We start from the raw sequence: 24,341 nt of genomic DNA on the forward strand, positions 1-24,341 counted from the left end.
TTAAGGAGAAAAACTGTACTGCCTGCTGCTGCTTTAAGTAGTTCATTCCATTGTATTATATTGTATATGTTAGTTGTAGGGCTGTTGTATGCAGTTTGTGTGGTCTTGTTATACTTGGTCTCCAAACCAGTTACTTTATATTAAGAAGGTGTTTTTTTCTGCACCCTTGTGGCAGAAGTATGCTTATCTATGGCATTTAACTGTTTTACTGCATTCATTGGTGCCTTTTTGACTGTATTTTTTTCTGTTTGTGCCTGCTTCATTATCTGCATTTATCTTGCACTGTAATATTGCTCATATAGCATAGACTACATCCAGACTTGCTGAATCTAGCCTGCTTTTTATACAATTTAACTCAAATTCAGCCATTTTACATTAAGAAGGGCTCTCCTACATGCTTGTGGCAGAAGAATGTGGATATAACCATGTCTGAGCTGGAGATTGCTGGAGAAAGGATCATTGTGTGATTTCCTTTTGGCACACTAGTTTAAAACTGTTTAATTTCGCCTGTATATAAGCCTCGCATTTGTTCGGGTTTTGGCTCAATTAACCAGAGCTGCTCTGTGTTTGGCATTCGTTGCCAGAGGTCTACATTGTTTCTGTTTGAATCCAAACCATCCAAAGCTAAAAACAAGAAATTACAGTTTATTTGAGCTTTAGCTACACTTTTTCAACTGCATTTAACTGTTTTACTGCATTAACTGGTGCCTTTTGACTGTCTCTGCCTGCTTCATTATCTGCACTTATTTTGCATCGTAATACTGCTTAGTTAGTATTGACTAGATCCAGACTTGCTGAATCTAGCCTGCTTTTTATACACTTGTACTCATATCCAAACATTTCAGATTAAGAAAGGCTCCCCTGCACCCTCGTTGCAGAAGAGTGTGGATATAGCCCTGTCTGAGCTGGGGATTGCTGGAGGAAGGATCATTGTGTGATTTCCTATTGGCAGACTAGTTTAAAACTGTTTAATTTCTCCTGTATATAAGCCTTGCATTTGTGTCTGGCTGCACACCGCACATTGGGGGCTAGCAGTGCCTTGTATAGTAGCAAACTCCTAGAAACTATTTGTTTCCTTAGACATTTGTCAGTTGAACACTTCCAAGCTTCCCTTTTATACTGTGAGCAACTCAGCTGAACAATGACCAGCATCACCACACTCCTTCATCCCTAATCCTCAACGGAATAAGCCCCCTTGTTTAGTTAGTCAAATTAATCCTACACCAAAAGCTAATCCAACTTCCCCACTCCCCAACTAGTGCTTACGATTTAACCTGCTACAATGGGCAGCCTGTTTCCCAAAATTTCACCAGCTAGCCTGATTGACATGGGCATCCTAGGGCAATATAGTAATTGCCTCATGTATACTGACAGCCAGTTGTTCCTAAAGCAAACAAATACAGTATCTGAGAGATGGAACTATACCATGAAGCTGGAATCAATCCTCTCATGTAACAATAAACAAGACATCAAGCAGTTTGTCAGCATACACACCTGTCCTCTCACACAAGACAAGGTCAAGTCACATAGACCCAGCTATGTGGAGGTACTCACTAAGAGCCTACATTGTCCTGGTCATAGGTGATTCCATAGTGAGATACACAGATGTCCCCTTCACCAGGCTGGACAAGGAGAAAGAGACAGTTAGCTGCCTGTCAGGTGCCAGTATCCAAACACACATACAATCAAGCCACTCAACAACAATTACCATTATAACTCTGTCAAAGTTCATGTTGGAGTGAATGACTTGAGACTTACCTCTCGAGACTATATGCAGAACTCTCAGATTGTGTGTCCCAGGTAGGTATGTCCCTAGCACTAAATAGTATTTTACCTTCACCCAGGATGATGCCACAATATGGACAAAAAATGACCGACTTCAACAACTGGCTTAGCTTCTGGTGTCAATCCAAGGGGATCCAGTATCTGTCATCTGGGAAGACATGGTCAACAGACTACGCTGCTTTGCCAGAGATGGTCTTCATCTGTCTCCTCTAGGCTTCCGGTTACTGGTAAAAATGCTTGCCTCCCCTATAGTGCCTTTTTTAGGCAATATCAAAACAAAAAAATCCCGATGTAAAGAAATCCACTTGAGACAAATTCATGGTTATGCACCTTAATGCTAGAAACCTCAGCAGAAAACTGCACTCCCTGGAAGCACTCCTCACCTTGGAAGATGCTGACATCTGTGCAGTCACTGAGACTTGGTTCAAGGCTGCAGAGAGCACCCTGGCCATACAAGGCTACAATGCCTTCCACAAGTTCAGACTCCAAAACGAGCATGAAAGAACCAAAGGTGGAGGTGTATCCATCTTCAGTAAATCCAAATACATCTTGAGACTGGTTAAACAGTACGAATCTCTAGAGCTACTCCAGGTACAATTAAATATAGGCAAAACACCCTAACACATCATCGCTAGCTTGAAGTCCCATACCATGAACCAAGAGAAACACACCAACTACCTGGACTTGCTAGAATCACTCCCTATACAGCCCAAACACTTTGGTTGTGGGAGATTTTAACTATCCTTCCATACACTGGACAACATACATGAGCAGAAATGCAATTTCCCTGAGGTTCCTGAACTTTGTTAATTCAAATGCTCTGAAACAGCTAGTCTGCACCCCTTCAAGGGGCTTGAATGTCCTGGACCTGGTACTCATCAAGATGGGGGGGTCACTCCCCCTTGTATGTCTGCCCTCCCTGTTGAGGTCAGACCATAAATCTGTTTCATTTAAAGTAAAGATCAGACTGGTCACCCCACAGGAGAAAGCAAACTGAAAATTTTCTCCAAAGCAAACTTTAGCCTACTAAGTGAGGGCATAAAAAAGTTTCAAACCCCCTGCTAACACAGCCAACAATGACTCCTATGCAGACAAGTACACAAATGCCCTGTATAGACATTTAAACAATTCTATAGACTTGGTTGTACCTGTCAGGATCAAAACCAGGTTATCCCAAGGAAACAGGCCACCCTGGAGGATCACAAGTATAAACAGGTTATATAACGAAAGGAAGAAACTGTTATTAAAAAACTCACTCACCAGAGATAAAATACCCTCCACAGATTGAACAAGCAAATCAGATATCTTGTAAAGTCCTCTAAAGCCAATGATGATGCTAAATTAGCATCTGTAGCTAAAGAGAATCCTAAGGCTTTCTTTAGCTACGTCCAAAATCTTAAAGGGAATGCCCAGCTATGTGCCGATCTGACTGTGGATGGTACTAATTGCACTGAACCTGAAAAAATTGCCAACCTGCTGATGGACATATTTGGGACACATTTTACCCCCCATGCCCCCACTAGAGACACCCCAAAGCATCCCTGTCACCAGTCCACTACCTAGCATCTCCAGACAGCAGGTAATATCCACCCTCTCCACGGCCAAAAACACAGCCTCCATGGGACCAGATAACATCTCAGGCTGCTTACTAAACAATATAAAACAAGACCTACCTTAACTACTTGGCACTCTCTTCAACTATAACGTGAGCACTGGCTTTGTTCCAGCAGAGTGCAGAACAGCAACAGTAATCCCCTTACACAAAGGGGGTCCATCAACTGACCCTGGGAACTACAGACCCATAAGCCTAACCAGACTTATCTGCAAGGCCATGGAAAGAATAATTATGAACCTTATCAACAAGGATATAGGCAACCTCCAAACTCTTGACCCAACCCAGTTTGGCTTCATTAAGGGCATGTCTTGCTTATTAAACCTGGTGGACTTCTTTGAAAATGTCACCAAAGCCCTGGATGAGGGCAAAACAGTATATACTGCCTATCTTGACTTAGCCAAGGCCTTCGACATCCAAGCAAAAGTAGATGGCCTGTGGCTTACCAAGTTCGCAGATGAATGCAAACTAGGTGCAAGCATCGAGTCCCCCAGTGGTGTTAACATATTACAAAAGGGGCTAACACAGACTATCGATTGGTGCCACAGTCACAGTCTAAAACTAAACACAAAAAAGTGCATCATTATCCCGTTTGACAAAGAAGTGGCCCCTGCAAATTACATTATAGATAGCACTCTTCCAAGCTCAAACACAGTGATTAGAGACTTGGGAACACAGGTTGACAGCAATTGAACTTCAATCACTATGTCTCTACAGTGGTAAGGAAAGCCTATGTTGCGCATCTCATAAATAAGGGCATTGCATCCAAGACTAAGGATGATATAACTCCTCTATACGCGACCCTCATCAGACCACTAATTCAGTATAATACTCCCTATTGCATGTACCTCACCAGACACCTGCAACAAACTGGGTAGACCGTAGAGGTTTCTAACCAAGAAAATTAATGGCCTCCAAAACGTGACCTACACAGAAAGACTGAAGGGCCTGTCTCTGTACTCTGTATCCTATAGGCTACTGAGAGGCAATCTGTGCCTAGCCTACAAAGCAATCTCTGACCCTGCCCTAATTGCAATGCTGCATGTCCACAAATCAAATGGGACAAAAGTCACTCACTCCAAGGATATCAACCTAGCCCGTGACATAAACAGAACATGTTGGAGAGGCAGATATGTCTCCCAGAGATTGCCGCTCATCTGGAATAAATTCCCACTTCACGTGAAGCAGAGCTCCTTGACAGTTGGATGGGAGACCATAAATTCACCCCAGGAGTGGCATCTATGTCCCTCATGGACAGGGGCAGTCGGTGCTAATCACTGATTCGCTCTATAATGACCATCTAACCATGGTCAAATAGGGAACAAGGGTATTACATGATTAGGCTTGTTGAGGTCCTACTGCCATTAGCCTAGTAACCTCCTATGAACCTATAACCTCTTATGAACTGACCAGGTTTCTGTACCATACAATAGGACTGGTAGCACCACTGTTTTGTACACCTTACTTTTTAGCTTCTTTGGCATTCTTCTGTCATACACTACACCTGACACACTTTGCCAGTTGGTTGCAGGCCCTCTAATTCCCTTCTCCTCAACTACTCTTCCCAGCCTCCTAGGTACTTGAAATTGTTGACTTGTATCACTATTCCCCTTCTATCTTAATTCTCAGCTTTGTATGGTTTCCCCCATTTGCTGCCATTAGAACCATCTTATTTGTACATGGTTTCATCCAGTGTGCTTTCAGTTTTGCATTTCATCCCCCTATTCTTTGCTGAACTTCTTGTTCAGAGACTACATATAATGCCACCTCTTCTGCATACAGTAACTTTGTTGATCTTTCACCTACAATATATTTGCTAATGTAGCCGATCACCAGTACAAACAGCAGTGAGCTCAGAGCTGAGCTCTGATGAATACCCAATCGCACTTAGAACTTCTCTTAGTCCAAGTACTGTTCATATTTGTATCATCTGGTTATTGTACATAGCCAGTAGTAACTGTTCCAATGTTTCTGGGACTTTGAACCATTGCAGGACACAAATCACCTTTCTTGGGACCTTGTCATATGCTTTCTCCAAGTCTGGGAATGCCCATATGGACTCTTTCCTTATATCTGTCTTCTTCTCAGCTGTCTTACTGCAAACATCAAACTGATAATGCTGCATCCTGATGTGAATCTGAACTGCATGCCTCCCATCTTACTTTCTACTATTCTGTGCATTTATCAATCACCCTTTCCAGAACTTTCATGCAGTGTAACAGGAGTATATCTCTTCACTGCCAACAGTTGTGAATGCCTCCGTTGTTCTTGTACACTGGCACTAGCATATTCCCCAGTCATCTGGAATATACCTTTCTGTCCATACTGCTATGAGTACCCTCAGGAGCCATTCCTTCCCTAACTCACCCAAAATCTTCTTCATATAAGCCATGACCTCATCTGAGGCTGCTGTTTTCCCTGACCATTTTTTTTAGTGATGTACTTCTAGGTTGGGCTTCTTCTTTCATTGAAGGGCTTGTCTGGAATAGTACAGTTTCTGTGGGGGTTTTATCATTCAAGAGCTGTTGGAAGTACTCCTTCCACCTGCCTTTGATGTTCTGTGGACTGCTGAGCAGGTGCTGATGGCATCCCTTATGAAGGGTATCTGATGACTATCTTCTTTATCTTTGTCTTTCCCTTGCAACCTGATAGAGTTTATTTGTGCCATCTACCAAGTCACTTTCCATGAAATGGTAGAGTGCCCCTGATACCTTGCTCAAAGCCTCTTTGTTATCCATCCAGTATTTCTTCTTAGCCTGGCCCATCTTTTCTGGCTCCCACTTTTTCCTACACTCCTCCTTTCTTTTGATGACTTTCTGGACTTCTGCATTCCATCCATAGCCAGCCTTAGGCATAGGCCAACTAGGTGGCCCGCCTAGGGCGCCACTCTAGCAGGGGTGCTTTTCCAGTATTTATTTGGTGCAGGTAGGCCAAGATGGGGGCACTGGGTGGTGTGGTTGGGGGGGCACCATGGAGCCCTTTTGCCTAGGGCACCAGTTGACCTAAGGCCGCTCCTGTAATTTCCACCCACCAGCTTTCCTACTGTAATTTATTTCCGTACTTGGCTCGGCTGCACATCTGTTCTATAGTTCTCACATTTGCTGTTTTGAGGCACTACTATTCTTCAGCTTCACCTATTTTCTCTTCTTCCTGAGGTACTAGAGCTCTTCCTTGAACTTTTTAAGCTTTCTCTACAGTCAATTTTGCAGTCTTCAGCCTAGTCTCTGTTTTCTTTAGATTCTTCTCTCACCACTGCTTGCAGCTGATTTTGGCAACCAGTGGTTTATGTTGTGGGATGACTGTTTCACTGGGGATTACTTTACAATCACTGATTTTATTCCAGTGCCCTTATATTGCTAGGGGGATGTCTACCTGAGTTGTATGTTGGCCACTCTTGTATGTGGCCTTGTGAATGTCTCTCTTTATGAACCATCTACTGGCTACCATCAAGCCATTTCCCAAACGGAAGACTTGAATGGCCTCTCCTTCACTTTTCCTGTTGCCTTACCCTTGTAGACCCAGGCAGTCCTGTGAGTCCTGATATGTGCCTTGAGGTTTCCCATTATCAACACCAACTTATGTTGTCCTGCTTTATCTAGTAGGTCCTGCAACTGCTGCCTGAATGCCATATTTTCCTTTCTGTCACAACCCTGCTGTGGGGCATAGGCCAAGATTATAAATACTGCCCCAGCCCTGCCCTAGCAGTCTGATTGCCATAAGTCTTTCACTAATTCTGATAACATCCCTCAATGCCTTCTGAAGCCTCTCCCACACCCTTTCTAGTCTGCCATCCTCCTGAGTAGTGTACTCTGTATGTATCCCAAGCCAAGCACCTTTGCTCCACTGCTTTTCCATCTTGTTTCCAGGATACAGAGAATGTCTTACATACTTTCTTATCTACTCCATTTCCTATTTATTTATATGCTGAATGGGCTTGCCACTGTGCTGTACACACCTACATTGGTCTAGCTCTTGGTCACTATGCTCAGCTGTGCTGCCATTCTTGTGCCATTGAGGTGCTAGGCGCAGCTATATTTTATTGCACTGCATGCATGACTGCACACTAACTCATCTGTCATAGTTTACCTTAGCTGGGACCGCCATCACATTGGCCATGTGAAGTGTCTCTCTCTTTTCTTATGTGCTTCTTTGTTCGATATGTACATGCTATCCCTTGCCTGCTATATGTCTGATTAGCTCTGCTGTGCTTCACAAAGTGAGTTCCTTAAATATTAGTGGTGCACGAGCATGTAACACTTTTCTGTGAATCCCAGACAGACTCTTACCAAATGAAACACGCTGTGGTGGGGAAATCTATACAGAGAGAGAGAGATTCAGTAACACCATAGTTAGTATTCAGTCCAGGATAGGAAGTGACCTGGTGGAAATAGCCTAGGGAATCTCCATCTTACTCTGAGGAAATGAAAACATTTTATTTATTTATTTATTTATTTTTACAAACAGCAGTCCTTGCTAATGAAGGTTTAGAAGCTGGCAGTGAATTATAATAAACCTTTCAACAGCAAAGAAAAGTTATTCTAAATTTAGGCAGAAGTATCAGTATAAACATTAGAAATAATATTGGATGTCAAGAGGATCTATGCTCTTCCTCTGTATACCCAAGGATATAACATCCAGTTATTAACTATCTGATCCACATATATAAGAGTTGGTATAAAAGTGAACATCCATCCCATTGATGTCCAGTTCTCAGACCTTTCAACAGCAATTGAGAAATCACCTAGTCAAGCACAGCAGAAATACATAGTCAGCTAAGTCATGGTTGGAAGAGCAACAATTTCAAATGCCTTTGAGATGTCTGCGATGAGGATCCAGGAGGAGAGCTTCCCTGTCTCGACATGGAAAGTTACAACATCACTTACTTTAATTACCATTTAGGTACCAAAGAGGCCTATCCAAGAATTACTTCTATTCTTACAGCCCTATGTTGAGGCAGTAAGGTGCTGGAGAGAGAAAGAAGAACTAGAGAAGACATCAGCCTATGGAAAGGAAGAATGAATGCTTATATTAGCAGCCAGAGGAAGCATGGTCTCACTTTATGTAACATGATTGAGTCTATTAGTCATTGTCTCCATGCTTCTTAACTGCTCAAATTTTCACAGAATGCCCACATTTTTTCCCTCATATTTTTGGCCTGTTCCTCAAAATTTATGGATTTCTGGCAGCTCACTGAGGACTGAAGTCAGTAAATAATTATATACATTTGAGTTTCAGACTTCGTATCCTTCAGAAAATATATGTTAATACAAAAATACAATAACAATAATACAAAAAAAAATGTATTCAACAACTCTCCCAGTTTATAAGAGCAAATACTTAAAATACGTCCCCGATTTTTGGTTTTTGTTTCTCCATTATTTTGGCTCTGTTCGGATTTCTTGCATTTAGGAGTTGATGTGTATGCTGGCACCTACCTATCTGGTACACACAATATCAGCTCCATATCTTCAAATTTGTTTGATTTATGGGAAAACCCCACAGGTTTCCTTCTTTTAAAGACTTCCTCTCTGAAAGCAGTCAGCTTTAAAACAATGTTTGACAAACAGAAGACCCAGAAGAAGAAACAGCAGTTAAAGCAATTAACTTATTAATCTGTGAATGAAAAGTATGTATATTTTTAGCCTTCCTGGTTACTTATCAAATTTGGCACAATGTTCATAATAGTACAGTTGTGTAAGTTATCTGAATAAATCACTGTTATAGCAGCTGTAACTATTTGAATGTATCCTGCTAAGGATCAGATACCTGGCTAGTTTGCAAACCTCTGGACTCCTGCCACGGTCACCATATGTCCACACTTAGCATGTGACAATGTGCTGGTATAAGAGGGACATATACACACAAAAAAATCAGCTTTCTTGCCCAAAGGGGATGATGAAGCCTGGAGATCTACAACAGTTAGATTAAAGACAGCAAAGATTATGTCATGAGGGAAAGAAGGGGAAAGGAGGGTACCCCAACCTGGCCAAGGAAAGAGCAGGAAGAAAAGGGGAAAGGTTGAAGGGTGCTAATATTTTAACAGTGATATTTTTGAACATCTACTGTTAATGCTAAGTTACTTTACCCCAATGTATTATGATCTTCACTAGACCACTGTTATAGTAGCTGTAACTATATGAGATTGCCATAGCTTAGGAAGAAAGGGTAGATGAAGAAGGATCAAACTTAGAAGACCTTGAAGGTTGACTTTTGCAAATATAGTTCTAGCTCTGCAGGATGAATCAAGTCTGTAGTGCCTAGTAATAAAGGTGCGTACAGAAGGCCAAGTAGCCACCTCTAGGACCGACCTAGAATCCACCTCTTTTTAAAAGGTTTCATAAGTAGCCACAGCTCTGACAGAATAAGCTCTTACTTTCTGTGGGGATGGTAACAACATCTGATACCCAGAGACAGCCATCTACAAATTGTTTACAAAATGACTGTCCTTCATTTTTGCCCTCAAAAGGGGAGTAGTTCTGACTTTCTAAAATAATTTAATCCTGTCCAAGTGGAATGTCAATTGTCCATGAACATGTAAAGTGTGCAGAATTGTTTCTCCTCTATTTTTAGGTTCAGGAAAAATCACTGTTGTGTTAATGGCCTGATTCAAAGTAAACAGGAACAACTATGGCTTAAACAAAGGACTGGTTCGAAGATTCACCCTGTATTTGTGAAAAAATCAGAAAAAGATGAGTAAACATAAGGGCCTTAAATTCAGATATCCATCTAGCCAGAGTCAAGGTAATGAGCAAAACTCTATTCCAAGTCAAGAAATTTCAAAGTAGTACTGGCTGCAGGTTGAAAAAGGATCAATTCTGGATGGTCTAATATGAAAAACCTCTTTCAAAAATTATTTAACTTTGAATAAAAAAGGTGGATCCAAAGGCAGACAAGCAGACATAGCCGAAAGGTGTACCTTAATAGAGGTGGATCACAGGCCTGACTTGGGCAGTTCACACCTTAAGAGCACCTGCTTAGGATAGAGCTTGCTGTCTTTTGTGGTACCAATGGAAAACATTTTCACTTGGCATGATTTTCTAGTAGCAGGTTTTCTAGCCTCCTTTAATACCTGATGCATGTCTTCTGAGGAAAAAGCGCCATGCTGTCAAATGGAAGTTTTGAATGTTGGGGTAGATTAGAGATCCCTTGTGCTGTGGTGAGTAGTTCCTCTCTCTTTCTCTTAACAGGAGTAGAAACTGGAAGAAAAGGTTGAGGAGACTGGATTGCCTTAAACAGGTACTGGGCAAAAACTATACTAGTCCTTTTTTTTTTTTATTTCAAACATCTTTATTAAATCACAATTGCAGCAGTGGCATAATTCGGTTCTATTGAGATGGTTTCTGCATAGATGGGGTGGAAAGAAGAGACAAATATTGTGTCATTTGTGTCCTCTTTTTTTAGGGATGTCTAGCTGTAAAGTTTTAGGGGAAGCATTAAAAGGCTGGTTCTCAATAAAGGATCCTGTAACCTCCTCCTTTTCCACATCGGGGGAATACCTGCATTGCCCTCAGAGATAATGATCCTAGGTTCTCCTTTCTTCGTACTGGCCTGTTGTATGGTCTGAAGTCTTAGTGGCCTCTTGACGAGGTCATGCCCAGGAGACCAGGAAAATCAGGCTGATGGTTTGAGGGCTACAAAATCACCACAGCTGATACATCAAACCCAAACTACAGTAAAGCAGAAGGGTCAAGTCCAAGATTCTTTAATGACTTTTTCTTTTCTTTTATTTTGGAGGGGGGTCACTAAAGGGAGATCCATTGTCATAGTCTCTCATACCAACTCTTTCAGGCATCTATTTTCAAGAAATGTTTTCAGGGACTTTTACCTGGTCCAAGAGTTTGAGAGTAAATGAAAGGCAACTATGGCAGGAATTAGTATAATTTTGATCCCCTAAAAGAAAAAACACAGAGCAATGGGAGTTCTTACAGGAAATCTGTTCACAGAGACAATTACCCTTCTGAAAGGCATAAGCAATTTTTAGAAAAAAAACTTTCTTCAGGAAAAAGGAAGGTTTCCAAAGGGGGATATTTATCTGTCCAAATTGTAACTATAGCTGACCACTGACACTAACAATGCTGAAATGTCAAGATGGTTGGCTGAGTGTATACACAGCAAGAAAGTCATGAGTTTTTTCATGCCTTCCACATCCCTCTTATACCAGTGTGCACCATCATGCTAAGGGAGTATGTAAGATGTGCAAGAAAGTAGCCTGAAGCTTTGAAGACTGGCTAGATGTACATTCCTTGGCAGGATAAATTCCATATAGATAAGGTTACTGCAACAGTAATCTAATGAAGAACATTGTCAGAGTTGCAATTTTCTCTTAAGAAAAAGATGTCAGCAAAATTCAGTTTTTTGATAAATCTGAATCACAGAAGCAAATATTGTTACTTTTTGTTTAGTAAATCATTTATAAACACACAACAATCATGAAATATTAAAGAGAAACTTATGAAAAACATTTTCTGCACTGCCAGCATTGAGGTTTGGGAATGATCAAAGGGCTATCACACCCTCAGTGGTTTAGCTATAGCTATAGTTTAGTTTGGCTTGAGAATGCAACTATATACTCCTAGGAATCTCCGGTAGCTGAAAAAGATCAGTCCAGTGGACTGACATTTGCCTCTGGCTAATACATGCTGAGAAAATGGGCATATTATCTACATTAAAAGCTGCAAAGATCATTATGATGAATGTTATATGCTCCAATAATCCACAATCATCACATGCCTTCAAAGAAGATAATTGCACTAAACATGAGGCATAATTTGATATACAGCAATATCAGTGTAAAACCATAAAGTCAGAGTTAATTAAATCAATGTTTAAAAGCAAGTGCCCATCAGGGACTTCAGATAAACTGTATTCTACTCCCATAATGATATTTCTTCTGACATAGATCCCTAATGTCTTACCTGTAGGATGAGGAGAATCTGATTCAGAGCAAAAATAAGTATAATCTTTTTGTTAACCTGACTGCCAACCAGCCATCAGCTAACTTCTCCCATAGGCCATGAGCCTTTTCCTCATCCATCAGAGACCCACCCCACCACTGAATAAGAGCAAAAATGACCACACAAAAGCTGTTATCCATGAGGGTAGCTTGTGCCCTGTCCTGCATCGTGCTTCCATACTGCCTACATTGGTAAGGCAGATCCTTGCCTCTGTAGGCTGTAGGCATGGAATAAACCCCCAGACTGAGATTGCCCTAGTGCTGCAGGACAGACCTCCCTAAATAATTATTCCTCAAGCTGCAGAACTATATAACATTCTGACTGATATTATTTGTCTACATCATTGCAGGGACCTACATTACCTCTCCCTCTGAATGCATATGGCCACACATGAAGAATAGAAGCTGCCATAACTTTTTTGACAGAATCATAGACTTCTGTCTCTGATCTCCAGACTAGGGATCAGAGCCTTTGGTTAACCAAGTCTGCAGATGACTGCAAACTGGGTTTTATTGTTGAATCATCCTGATAATCATTCATTACAGCAGGAAGTAACTCTCATAAGCAGCTGGTATACAGAAAAAGGGCTAATTTGAATGCAAACATGTAGTATTGTCATATTTGATAAGCAACTGTCTCTCTAAAAGTAGAGTATTAACCAATACCCCACTCCAAAACGATACTGTAATAATGGATCTTTGAACCTGGGATGAGAATTCCCTCTCCTTTGACCACCATGTTTCAGCAGCAGCCAGGAAAATTCTTCCATTTGGCACCACTAATATCTAGAGGCACAGCATCCATATCAAAATATGCTATCATTTCTCTTCTTGCATCCCATATCGTACCGGTTGAGTAGTATGCCCCCTTCAGATTGTACTTTCTAAACTTATTAACAACTGGAAAGGCCACAAAGGTTTATAATCAAAAAGATTGCTGGCCTAAGGTCCCTGTGCTGCCAGGAAAGGTTTGAAGCACTATCCCATTTGCTTGCTTTCTTACTGGCTGTTGTGTGGCGATGTCTTGTGTTCTATGCTATTAAATACCCCATCCTCCTTGATCTTCTGTATCTTTACAACTCAAATAGCTCCGCTAATTCCAAAACTAGGGATTTAAATTTTCACCAGCACAGCCATAAAATCTGCATAAGAAACAAATTTATTACCAAGCACTTATCCTACCTCCTGGAACAAACTTTCCCTGCAAGTTAAACAAAGTGACACCCTAGCATCTTCCACATTAATCTTGGATGATTAGATGGAATCCTGTAAGTTTACTCTGAGACTGACCTTCTTTGGCCTTCTTGAGAGTGAGGGAACAGCATGACAATGGGTATTGGTAAGGTATAAATGTCTTGTTACTCAATTGTTTTTCCCTATGATTCTTCAATTCCCATTCAGTGCTACATATACTATGCACCAGCTCTATGCTAGATGCTTTAATAGCAAGTGTCATAATACTTATAACATATATTTTATTACAATCATAGAACAAATAGCCTCATATATACATCACTACTCGACAGATGCCAGTAACAGTCTGACTCCCTTAAAAGTAGAGCATCCTAATGCTCCCATTTTAGTCATGGATAAAGTGCATCATCATTTTATATCAGTGCTCTGCAAGCAGCTATAAATACAGCTCCAAAATGCACGTATGTGTTGTTCTACATTTAGAATACACATCCAGTTCTATGACATAATCTTCTGAAACCAAACATATTCTGTACTAGTCCTACATGCTTACGATGCTATACTGAAGCTTTATAATGATTGTAAGTACATTGTCTCTCTCAAAAACAGACATACAGATATATAGACAGACAGACTGGTATACAGTACATTTGTATACCATGAATATCTTTTAATTTGCATGTTACATTGTGAATCCCTTACTATTTCAACTGACTATGAAACTGAATTTTTTTTGTTTGATATATTGAATGGTCCCCGTATAGCCAGTAGGGATTACATGCACAATCGTAAATAAACGACACATAACTTGGCAAAAACAAAAGAAAATTGGCATATGCATAATACATCAAAAGCTAAACTATGTACATTGGCAAAGTATGTAAAATAAAATGTTCTTACCTTCATAAATGCAGTGGCGTGATGAGGAATGTTAGGGAATTTCATTGATAATGGCTCCTGCACAGTAAGAAAAATCAGAAAAGATTCATTAAATGTTCACTTGTTGACATACAGATTATACATTCCCTATACCGAAATCTACAAATTATTAACTTCCACTAAATTTTATTTGCCTGGGCCTATAAATGTGATCTATAAAATTAGACTCATGAATACAATGACTGTTCCAAGAACAAAGTAACAATCCTGTACCAAGATTCAGTATAGATTTTTTTTTCTTTTGTGAGTGCTACTAGGAAACATAAGGAAGGTTTGCTTTATAAGATGTGGAACTTTATAAGTTTTGTACAAGACCTTTTAGTCTGCAAATATGTTTGCGTCTACACAGTTGCAATGAAATAAAGGACTTTCACATTATGCCATTGATGTGAAAGTCAATTTAGTAAAGAACTGTGACTTATTTTCCTTTACTATGTCTCTTCTTTGACAGAGTCCATATTAGCCAGTCCACTTCAACAGTTCTTCCCTTTCTAGTCCAAACTTATCCTGGTAGAATATGTAGCTTACTCATAACAACTGTGTTTACTCAGAAATTCTGCTAGCTAGTGTGTTTGTTTTTCCACATAGTTTCATTGACTCTGGCTAAAGGATCGAGTTACATATCTGAAATACATACTTTTGGGATACAGATCTATGTACTATGTGAAAAAAATTCAGTACTTAGCACAGAAGTACTAAGTGTCTTTCAATACCCTCGAATAGAATATAACACTTTATAACATAAAACATAATTTTAAGTACTCCAGAAGAACAAAGCAAAAGCTATTTATTAACTGAATTAATACAGCAAGTGCTGTTTTCTCGCATCTGTTATACATCCTCACAAAGAAGGTGCCTAAATGGGATTCAAAAAAAGAAAACAAATATCAGAGTTAAATGGAGATTTTTGAATGCTGGCTTGTGTTAGGGATTTTCTGTCCTGTGTGAGCAAATCCACTCTGTGAAGAAGTACTTTATAATTGTACCTGGCTAGGTGCATGAGAAGGAGGAACCAATGTTGTCTGGGCTGAAGGCATGGTAAGTCTAGTTTGATCTTTAGAGGAACTTTGGGTATCAGAAGAAAGGGAAGAAAAGCATCAAGGAACATTCCCATCCATTGGAAAGAGAATGCAATGGTTTTCCATGTTTTTTTCAATGTGCCCTGGAACAGAACTGGTTTAGTTGTCTATTGAGATAGGTGGCAAGCAGAAGACCTCTTGGAATCCTCTTGTGAGAGTCTATCCTGGATCTGCTCAAAGCATCTGCTGTTTGTGTTCTGGTCTTATGGAATACATGTGGCCTGAAGAGTGAGATTGTTCTGTATTGTCAGCTGCCAGGACATTATATTTAGCCTGCAAAGGGAGTAGGATCTTGTCTCCCCCTTGGATGTTTTTATACCACATCACTGTGGTCTTGTCTGTTATCACTAACATGGGTCTTGGAGTCCACAGCTGAAGTAAAACTTTAAGGGCTTTTATTAGAGCCATCATCTCCTTGAAATTTGTGTGCTTTTGCTTGAAATGAGATTTCAACATGCCCTGGACCTTAAGCCTCCATGTGCCTTCTTTTCTGGGAACAAGAAACATTTTCAAATAAAAGCCTCCACTACATTGCTTGCTGGGATGGAGGAGCTGGTTCTGTATCTCCGTGAGGCAGCAATTCTGACAGAATTTGAGGAAACATAGATTTAATTCTTTGGAGGAAAAAGTATCCCAGCTAGAGATGGAGGGGATGCCCATTATGGTTTGTATCCAATATGAATTATTTTTAGAAACCAGGCACCTGAAGTTATTTGTTTCAAGAAATGAAGGCAGTTGGAGAGACTAGCTATAATAAACTGCCTCCCATGCTAAATACAAAACATTTGTTATGTCTGATTGAGCAGGGAAAGGGGGAGAATGGAGGCCTTGATTTAGTAAGACATGACTGTCCACCATAAGAGCTCTTTCTTAATTAAATCATGAACAAGAATTTGGAGGAAATAAAGATGGAGCTGTTGGACCCCAAATTATTTGATGTATCACTGGATTATTTATTGTATGGATTCTGACAAATGGAACCCTTACAAATGAGGAAACCACGTAACCCCAGAATTTTGAGAAACTCTCTTGCTGTGGATGTATTTTGATGGTAAGAGGACACTTTGTATGTTGAAATAAAGGCTGCCCTTAGAGAAGTGTCTAAAATACATACTAGGAATTCTAATCTATCGGTAGTTTGAAACCCACTCTACTGAAAAGTTGAGGAGTGAACTGAAGAGCTGCTAGAATATCGTGAACAGAGAGCTGAAATTAGGCAAGTGTCCAAAAAGAGGAAATACACATGTTGTAGTCATCAGTAGGCTATGACTGGGGCAAGGCACTTTGTGGAAGGACAAAAAGGCAAAGACATGAACTAAAAGTACAATCCCAAGGCAAATAATTTTAGATCACACCTGTGATTTTTCTGTACTGGAAAGTGTGAGTAAGCATCTTTGAAGTCTAGTAGTACAGGAAAAAGGTTTTTAAAGTATACATTCTGAATTTTGGCACCAAGAGAAATGTGTTTAGTTTTGAAAGGTCCAAAATGAGTCTCCATGTGTCTTCTTTTCTGGGAACAAACATTTTCATATAAAAGCCTACACTGCATTGCTTGTTGAGATGGAGGGGCTGGTTCTATAACTCCCTGAGGCAGCAAATCTGATAGAATTTTAGGAAAAGATAGAGTTCATTCTTTGGAGGAAAAAATATCCCAGCTAGATATGGAGGGGATGCCCACTGCACTTTGTATCCAATCTGAATTATTTTTAGAAACCAGACACCTGAAGTTATTTGTTTCCAGAAATGAAGGCAGTGGGAGAAATTACCTGCAATATGTGATTGAAGGTGGGGGTGGGGTGGGGTGGTGTTAAAAGGAATAGGTAGTCACTTATTTTTCCTTTTGAAAGGATGGTCCTTGGGATCCCACTTCTTTCCTCTTTGATTCACCCTGACATTTTTTCTTGTAGAGTTGTTTAGCAGGTTTTGGTTGAAAGTATTTAATAAAAGACTTAAAAATGGGAGCAGTATAATTCCTCTGTTAGCTATGAAAAGGAGTTAAAATGAGCAGATCTCCCTTACATTAATTTTCTCTTTTCTTTCAGCTTCAAGTAAATCAGCTAAAGAGTTTCTGAGGAGGTCTCTGAATCACTAGATTTAATACTGGAGCCTTAACATCATTAAGGAAAGTCTTACCCAGGCATTTCTATGCAACAGTTTACCTTTAGCACCCCTAGATGCAACATCCAATGCATCATAAGCACTTAGTGACTTGGGAAGCGGCGATTAATATGCTCAATAAGTCAGATTTATTGTCTGAATTAGGTAGGCTAGCTAGGGTTTGTTGCATATTAGATTTATTACATATATATATATATATATATATGTATATATACATTAGATATATATATATATATATATATATATATATATATATATACACACACACACACACAGATATATATATATATATATATATATATATATATATGTACATATATATATATATATATATATATATATATATATATATATATGTAAATGTATAGATAATATATATTTGGACATCTGAATTTGTCAGTTGATTTTCCCAAAATGCCAAGCTAGAAGATTTGCATACTTTTTCCCCAAATCTGTCAAAGGCTGTGTGTGTCATTCGGAACAAGATTAGAAGCAGAAAAGGGTTTGATGCTTCTGTCCCCATCCAAACATATTACATCATAGTACACCACAGGGTTTTTATAGAGGATTTTATCTGGATCAGTTATTGTGCAAAATCTGTCAGGTTTCTTGGGGGCAGGGGTTAGGGAATCTGGCAAGGCAAAGTTATCTGCTATAGCACCTAAGACAGGGCAGTCCATGATTAGTAACTTATAAAATCTCTTTTGAGGATTTGGCACCTCGTTACATTCCCATTTTATTATTTCATTTTAGAGACTGTGCCCAAAAGATACTTATTGGGAGAGCCTAGAGATACAGAGAGAGAGAGAGAGAGAGAGAGAGCACATCTTCAGGCCCTCAACATCAGATTTAGAAGGATCCTTTTCGTTTGTGGAAGAGTTTTTCTCTTTCTCTTTACAGGACTAGAAGCTGGAGATATTACACGTTTTGAGCAATCCCTGTGCAAAATTACAGCAATTTTACCTGGAGTTTGGGACTTCTGGTATGGCATGGGGTTAGACAGTGTTAATCATTGGCTCTCCTGTCAAAGTTAAGAGCTGAAGACGTTAAAAAAAAGACAATGGGGTATTAAAAGTCATTCAGGTAATTTAGAAAACTGACTGTCATTAGACCAGATGACTAAATAAAAGCAGCAAGGAATGGCTAGAGGGGAAAGACAGGAAAGGAAGGTTTGCAAAGAGAGGGCAAGCAGGAGCCCTAGGAAGGAAATCAGAAAAGGGGGAAGTAGAAGAGATGGCACAATTTAGAAAGAAACTGGGTAGAGTATACAGAAGTTGTGAAGATGAATGAAACCTTGCTGGAATATGTCCAAAAAATAGAAGGCTGGACAAAATAGAAATTCCCCGTCACAACAAGTGGATGATATAGCAGCCCTACAGAACAGAAAGGCAACAGACTGAGTGACTTACAGAGATGGAAGCAGCACAAGAGGAGATCAAGGAAAATTACTAGATGTATCAGATAAGGAACAGTGAGAAAATCTAAAACTAATGAATGTCCCAGCGGGGCAGAAGGAAGTGATTGTACACAGTTGGTGGCAGAGCAGCTGAGCCGAGGGACAAATATCCTAAAGGGGAGAATACAACTGGACAGAGCGCATCATGTTTATTTGCCCCAGAGACTGACTTCTCGATTCTCCAGAGCCATAGTAGTGAAGATTGAGACCTTCCACCTGAAGGAGAAATTGTTAGGCCAATTATGTCAGAAGGGCAAGAAACTGTAGGTAGGGTGGGGGGGTGGGGAGAGCATATGTTGACTTGGATTATTCACTAGGGACAAGAATAAAGAAAAACAAGTTGACCTCACCCCTGAAATTATGTAAACGTTTGCACTTAAGATTTAAAACAAAACATTCAGCTGTTTCAAATTTTTCCCCAGCTGGCATCAAAACATTGTACCCTGAAGGGCCCATGAAGAAAGTAGAGATGTATAAGTGAATGGCTCAACAATACCAAAGAAGAACATAGCTGAGCTGGACAGCAAAGGCAGCAACAAGCAATGTCTTTGTTTGAAAGATGGCCAGTTATGCCCTTTCTTCCCTTCTAAAAAACATATGCAGGACAGAGTGAGGCATGGAACAGCATACCAAGAAAATAAGTGAGGTGCTGGCTAATGAGTAACAGTAACAGTCTGACAAAAAAAGGAATACAAGAAGACAATGACTACGTTTTCCACTCTGATTTGAGAACTTAATTGAAATTATTTAAAATGAAAAAAAATGTAGTGTTTTTTTCTTGCACAAAATAAAATGCTACTACTACCTATTGCATGACTGAATGGGAGGAAGGGTTAAGAGGTAAGAATGAAACTTTAATAATTATATTAACAAGCAGATCGAACAAAAGTTGGCTAAATAAAGATTGGAAATATAACGTTATAAAATGGGACTGAAGAAGCATGGGCATGAGATTTGAAGTTGTATACATTTATAAAAGTAAGCACTAAGCACTGAAAAGAGGTATTGCTAGGAGCGACTTTGTTAAGAACTGTAAACAGTGAGATATAGAGGTGTGGTAAAAGCCAGGATAGACGGAGAGCAGAATAATGCAAAGAAGCAACTGGAGAGAAGTTGGGGTGAGTCATTCATAAATGATGGAAGACAGATCAAGGGGAAAGGTTCACCAAGAAAAAATAATCTAAACAGAGTTAAGAAAAGCAGACAAGACATGAAGCACACTACAAAGTGCTATTACTTTTCAACATCAGCAGGAAAAGGTGAAAGGCAGTTACCCAGAAAATATAAAGGGAAATGTCAGAATGTTTAGATTGAAGCAGATTGGTGAATATAATGTAAAACAGATTAATAAGGGTAAGCATAGTGGGACACAAATGTAAACTATATAAGAAAGCCGAGCGATGAGAACAGTAGCTCAAAAAAGTTTAGGAAGACAAGTTTTTTTTGGGGGGGGGGGTAAAAGGGGGAAGTATGTAAAAAGTTATAAAGTTAGTTGTTAGTTTTTTTTTTTGCAATTTGTTTCTTAATACTGAAAAACAATAGTGTAGAGAAAAATGACCAGTCAAATGAAAAAAAAAGGAAAGAGGGAGAAGAGAATTACTACTGCTGTAAAGGAAAAAAATGTAATAGAAGAACACAGAAAGGATAGCACAATTGTGCAAGAAAACATACCATAACAGCAGATGTTCTAAGAGAGTACTGTTGCAGTAACCTAAGCTATTTGGATCCCAACCACACTGACTGAATAGATTTTCAAAGCTAAAGGACACCTTACACATGCTCTGTCCAGAGCTCAAGGGGAGCTCCGATAAAAGGAGAGTTTAGGGTACCAAAATACTCAAAGCATTATTGCCCAGGAAAGAGAGGCAAGAGTCCTTTAAATAATAATGACAGAAAACATACCAAATGGTAAACTATGTATACAAGGATACATACCATCCACATCCTGGCAGTACCAAAAATCACATCAAAAGAAGGGGGAGGCTGGAGGGAGGAGTATCTATTGCAACAGTGGTTTATATGTTACTTGCAGAACTGTACTATGTTCAGCACTAGATCACTGTAGCCTAAGCTATTTCAATGGATTACCATAGCTTACAAAGTAATGGATGAGGAGAAGAAAACTAAGAATCCAGAGCCCCTGGAGAATGGCCCTAGCAAAGCCTTTTCTGGATCTGGAAATGGAATCCAGTTTTAGTGCTTTGTAAAAGTATGCAGAGATGGCCAAAACACTTCCTCTAGAATACTTATAGAGTCAACCTCTTTTAAGAAAACCACCTAAGAAGCCAAAGTCCTAGTGAAATGGGCCCTAACCCTGGCTGGAGGGGGGCTTAGTATGTTGAATATGAGAAAAAAAAAACAATAGCAATAGACAACCATCTGGAAATGGTCTGTTTTGACACTGGTTGTATTTTCCTTTTACCTTCATAGGAGACAAACAGTTGGTCAGCTTTCCTGATGACTTGAGTTTTGTCCAGGCAGTATCTGAGCTGCCTGTGTTCATCTAGAGTGTGAAAAATATTTTCTCCCCTGATCTTGGGTTCAGAAATGAAAACAGAGATCAATAGTCTGGCTCAAGGTAAACTCTAAGACCACTTTGGACATAAAAAAGTGTCAGTTCCAAAAGAAAGTCTTTCTTTGTGAAAAATGAGTTAAGGTTGACATTTATTCATCATAAGTGCTTGTAATTCAGATACTCTCCTAACAAAAGTCAAAGCAATGAGTTAAACAGTCTTCTGTGTTAAGAACCTCAGATAAGCATGATGAACTGGTTCAAATGAAAAAACAGTAAGCTTTTCAAGTAAAAAGTTAAGATCTGAAGGAGCAGCCACTTGTTTTCATAGAGGCCAGACTGAAAAGAAGGGAGAATCACAGTTGCCTGGGGCAAAATGAGTCACCACCGCAATGTTTCAGAAGTTCTTCAGTGGAAAGAGTGGAAAAGCATGCAAAAACATTTCCATCTATGCCTTCCTGGTCTGTTTGCAATGACTCCTGGGGCAGAATCTCTTTAGTCGTCTGTTCTGAGAGGAGGCAAACAGATTTACTTGAGATGCTTACCACAGTTGGAGAAATTATTGGAAGATCCCAGGGTGAAGTTTCTATTTGTGAGGGTCTTTTCTGGTCCTACTTAACTTTTATGCACTCAGGCTTTGTTTTGACAGGCTGCATGAAGCCTGAAGAGTCAAACTGAGCGGAGTTATTTCCCATTTCCCATGCAATCACAGCAAGTCTGCAAAGAGGGTAAGGTCTTGGACACCCTTGCTTGTTTCACTGGTGATTACAAGGCTAATTGTCTTGGGGCCCTTTTTAAGCCTACCCATACTTTTCCAAATATATCTGACATGATTTGATATCCAAGGGTTATTTTAAGGATTTCACATAGGCTTGGACATGTGTGGTCAAGCATTCATAGGCTGCTTCTGTCTAATACACATATAGGTGCCTGACCAGGGGTAACATTTCTAATTCTCTATCCAGTGGTCCAACTTACACTTGAAGTTAGGGAAGAACTCAGCTTCACATAGATGGGAAGCCTCTTCCAGAGTAGTCGTCTCTGAAACCCATACCTGTCTCTCCAACATGTCCTATTTATGTTACAGATAAGGTTTAGGTCCCTAGATTGGGGACTTCTGATGCTATTTGTTTCATGATGCGCAACAGGTTCATCAGAGTGGGATCAGCAAATGCTTTGTAGGCCAGGAATAGATTGTTTATCAGCAGTCTGTAGGAGACAGAGTGCTGGTATAGGGTTTGAGGTGGTCTACGCAGGACATATTGTTTACACCGTATAATCTTTTTGTAAGGAACCTCTGCAGATGCTCCAGTTGTTGCATATACCTGGACAGGTGCATACCAAAGGAGGCACTTGTACTCAATGACTGGCCTGATGAGGGCTGAGTACAGAGGAACAATTACATCCTTTGGCCAAGAGGCCATATCTTTGCTTTTAAGTTGTGCAACATACAATGATTTCCTTACTACTGTAGAGACAAGATGGCCAAAGGCCAGGCTACTGTCTACATGCATTCCCAAATCCCTGATCACTGGGTGTATTATCAATGTGGTAGCCTCCAGGGGTAGCAGTCTTCCAAAAGGATGCTATTATGTATTTCTTGACTCTGAGTTTTAGACCATGGCTCTGATACAGATTATTGCCAGTCTTTCTTTGGAGGGCCTTTTTATCTTTGTGGGATTCTATGACTGATCCCAGTTTGCAATCATCTGCAAACTTGGTTAGAGAGGCCCTTGATGCTGGCTTTGACTTCAGAGAAGTAAATGTCAAAAAGGAGGGACCCTAGCACACAGCCTCGAGGGACTCTTCTAGTGATTGGCCTTTGTGTGTCCCATCTTTGATCCAGCTAGCTATCCAGCAAGTGACATAGGGGTTTATACCTAATTTTATGAGTTTGTGTACTATGATCAATTGGTGTGTTATATTAAATGTTTTGGCCAGTAAAGGTAGGCAGTATTGCACCATTATGCCCTCATCTATTGCTTTGGTGACCTTCTCAAAGTCATCTACAAGGCTGAGTAAGTATGACCTACTCTTGATGAAACTAAACAGGGCTGGTTTCTGTGTCTGAGGGTTTCCTATGTCATTGTTTATCATTTCCATGTTAATTCCTTGCATATCTTTGCATATGAGACTAGTCAGACTTGTGGGTCTGTAGTTACCCAGGTCCACAGATGGCCCACCCGTGTGCAGAGGGATGACTGTTGCAGTTCTCCATTCACTTGGCACAAAGCCAGTCTGGAGGCTATGGTTAAACAGTTATTCTAGTGGTCCTAATAGACCATGTTTCATGGCTTTATTTAGGAATGTGTCCATCCTAATGCAGTATTTGAGAGAATAAATGCCATCATCATTTTTTTATGTAAAAACATAAAAGAAATAATTAAATGTAAAGAAGAAAAGTCTAAAATAGATTACATACCACTTAACTTTGAATCATTAAAAATCATAGCACAAGCCCATGTATTATACTTTGTTTTGCAAAATTGTTAGTTTCTATCACTTGGGCCGCTGATAATTCTAAGCCCTCATACATCAATGGTCATATATCTGCTCTAGTTAAATCAGCTCAGGTTTGTGCAATCTGTTTAGTTGTAACGAATGTTGCTAAAATGTGTTATTGAATTTAGTAGCTCCTGGATACATTAAGCTTCCCACAATGCAATAGTTAGCTATCTTGCATACCTCACACT

At 39.8% G+C, this 24,341-nt stretch overlaps 1 protein-coding gene across 4 annotated transcripts in view; it reads right to left on the reverse strand.

Annotated features, from left to right (window-relative positions):
* Window positions 1-24,341, reverse strand: part of CDKL1 (cyclin dependent kinase like 1) — a 1,528,511-nt gene that overhangs the window by 137,638 nt on the left and 1,366,532 nt on the right. For all 4 annotated transcript variants that reach the window (XM_044074297.1, XM_044074295.1, XM_044074294.1 and 1 more), the window contains exon 7: window positions 14,445-14,501. In XM_044074297.1, coding sequence (XP_043930232.1) covers window positions 14,445-14,501 — 57 coding nt within the window. The remainder of the gene's footprint in view (window positions 1-14,444; window positions 14,502-24,341) is intronic.

This window comes from Protopterus annectens, chromosome 6.part0, assembly GCF_019279795.1.
Source record: "Protopterus annectens isolate FY-2018-M chromosome 6.part0, PAN1.0, whole genome shotgun sequence".
Lineage (NCBI taxonomy): Eukaryota > Metazoa > Chordata > Ceratodontiformes > Protopteridae > Protopterus > Protopterus annectens.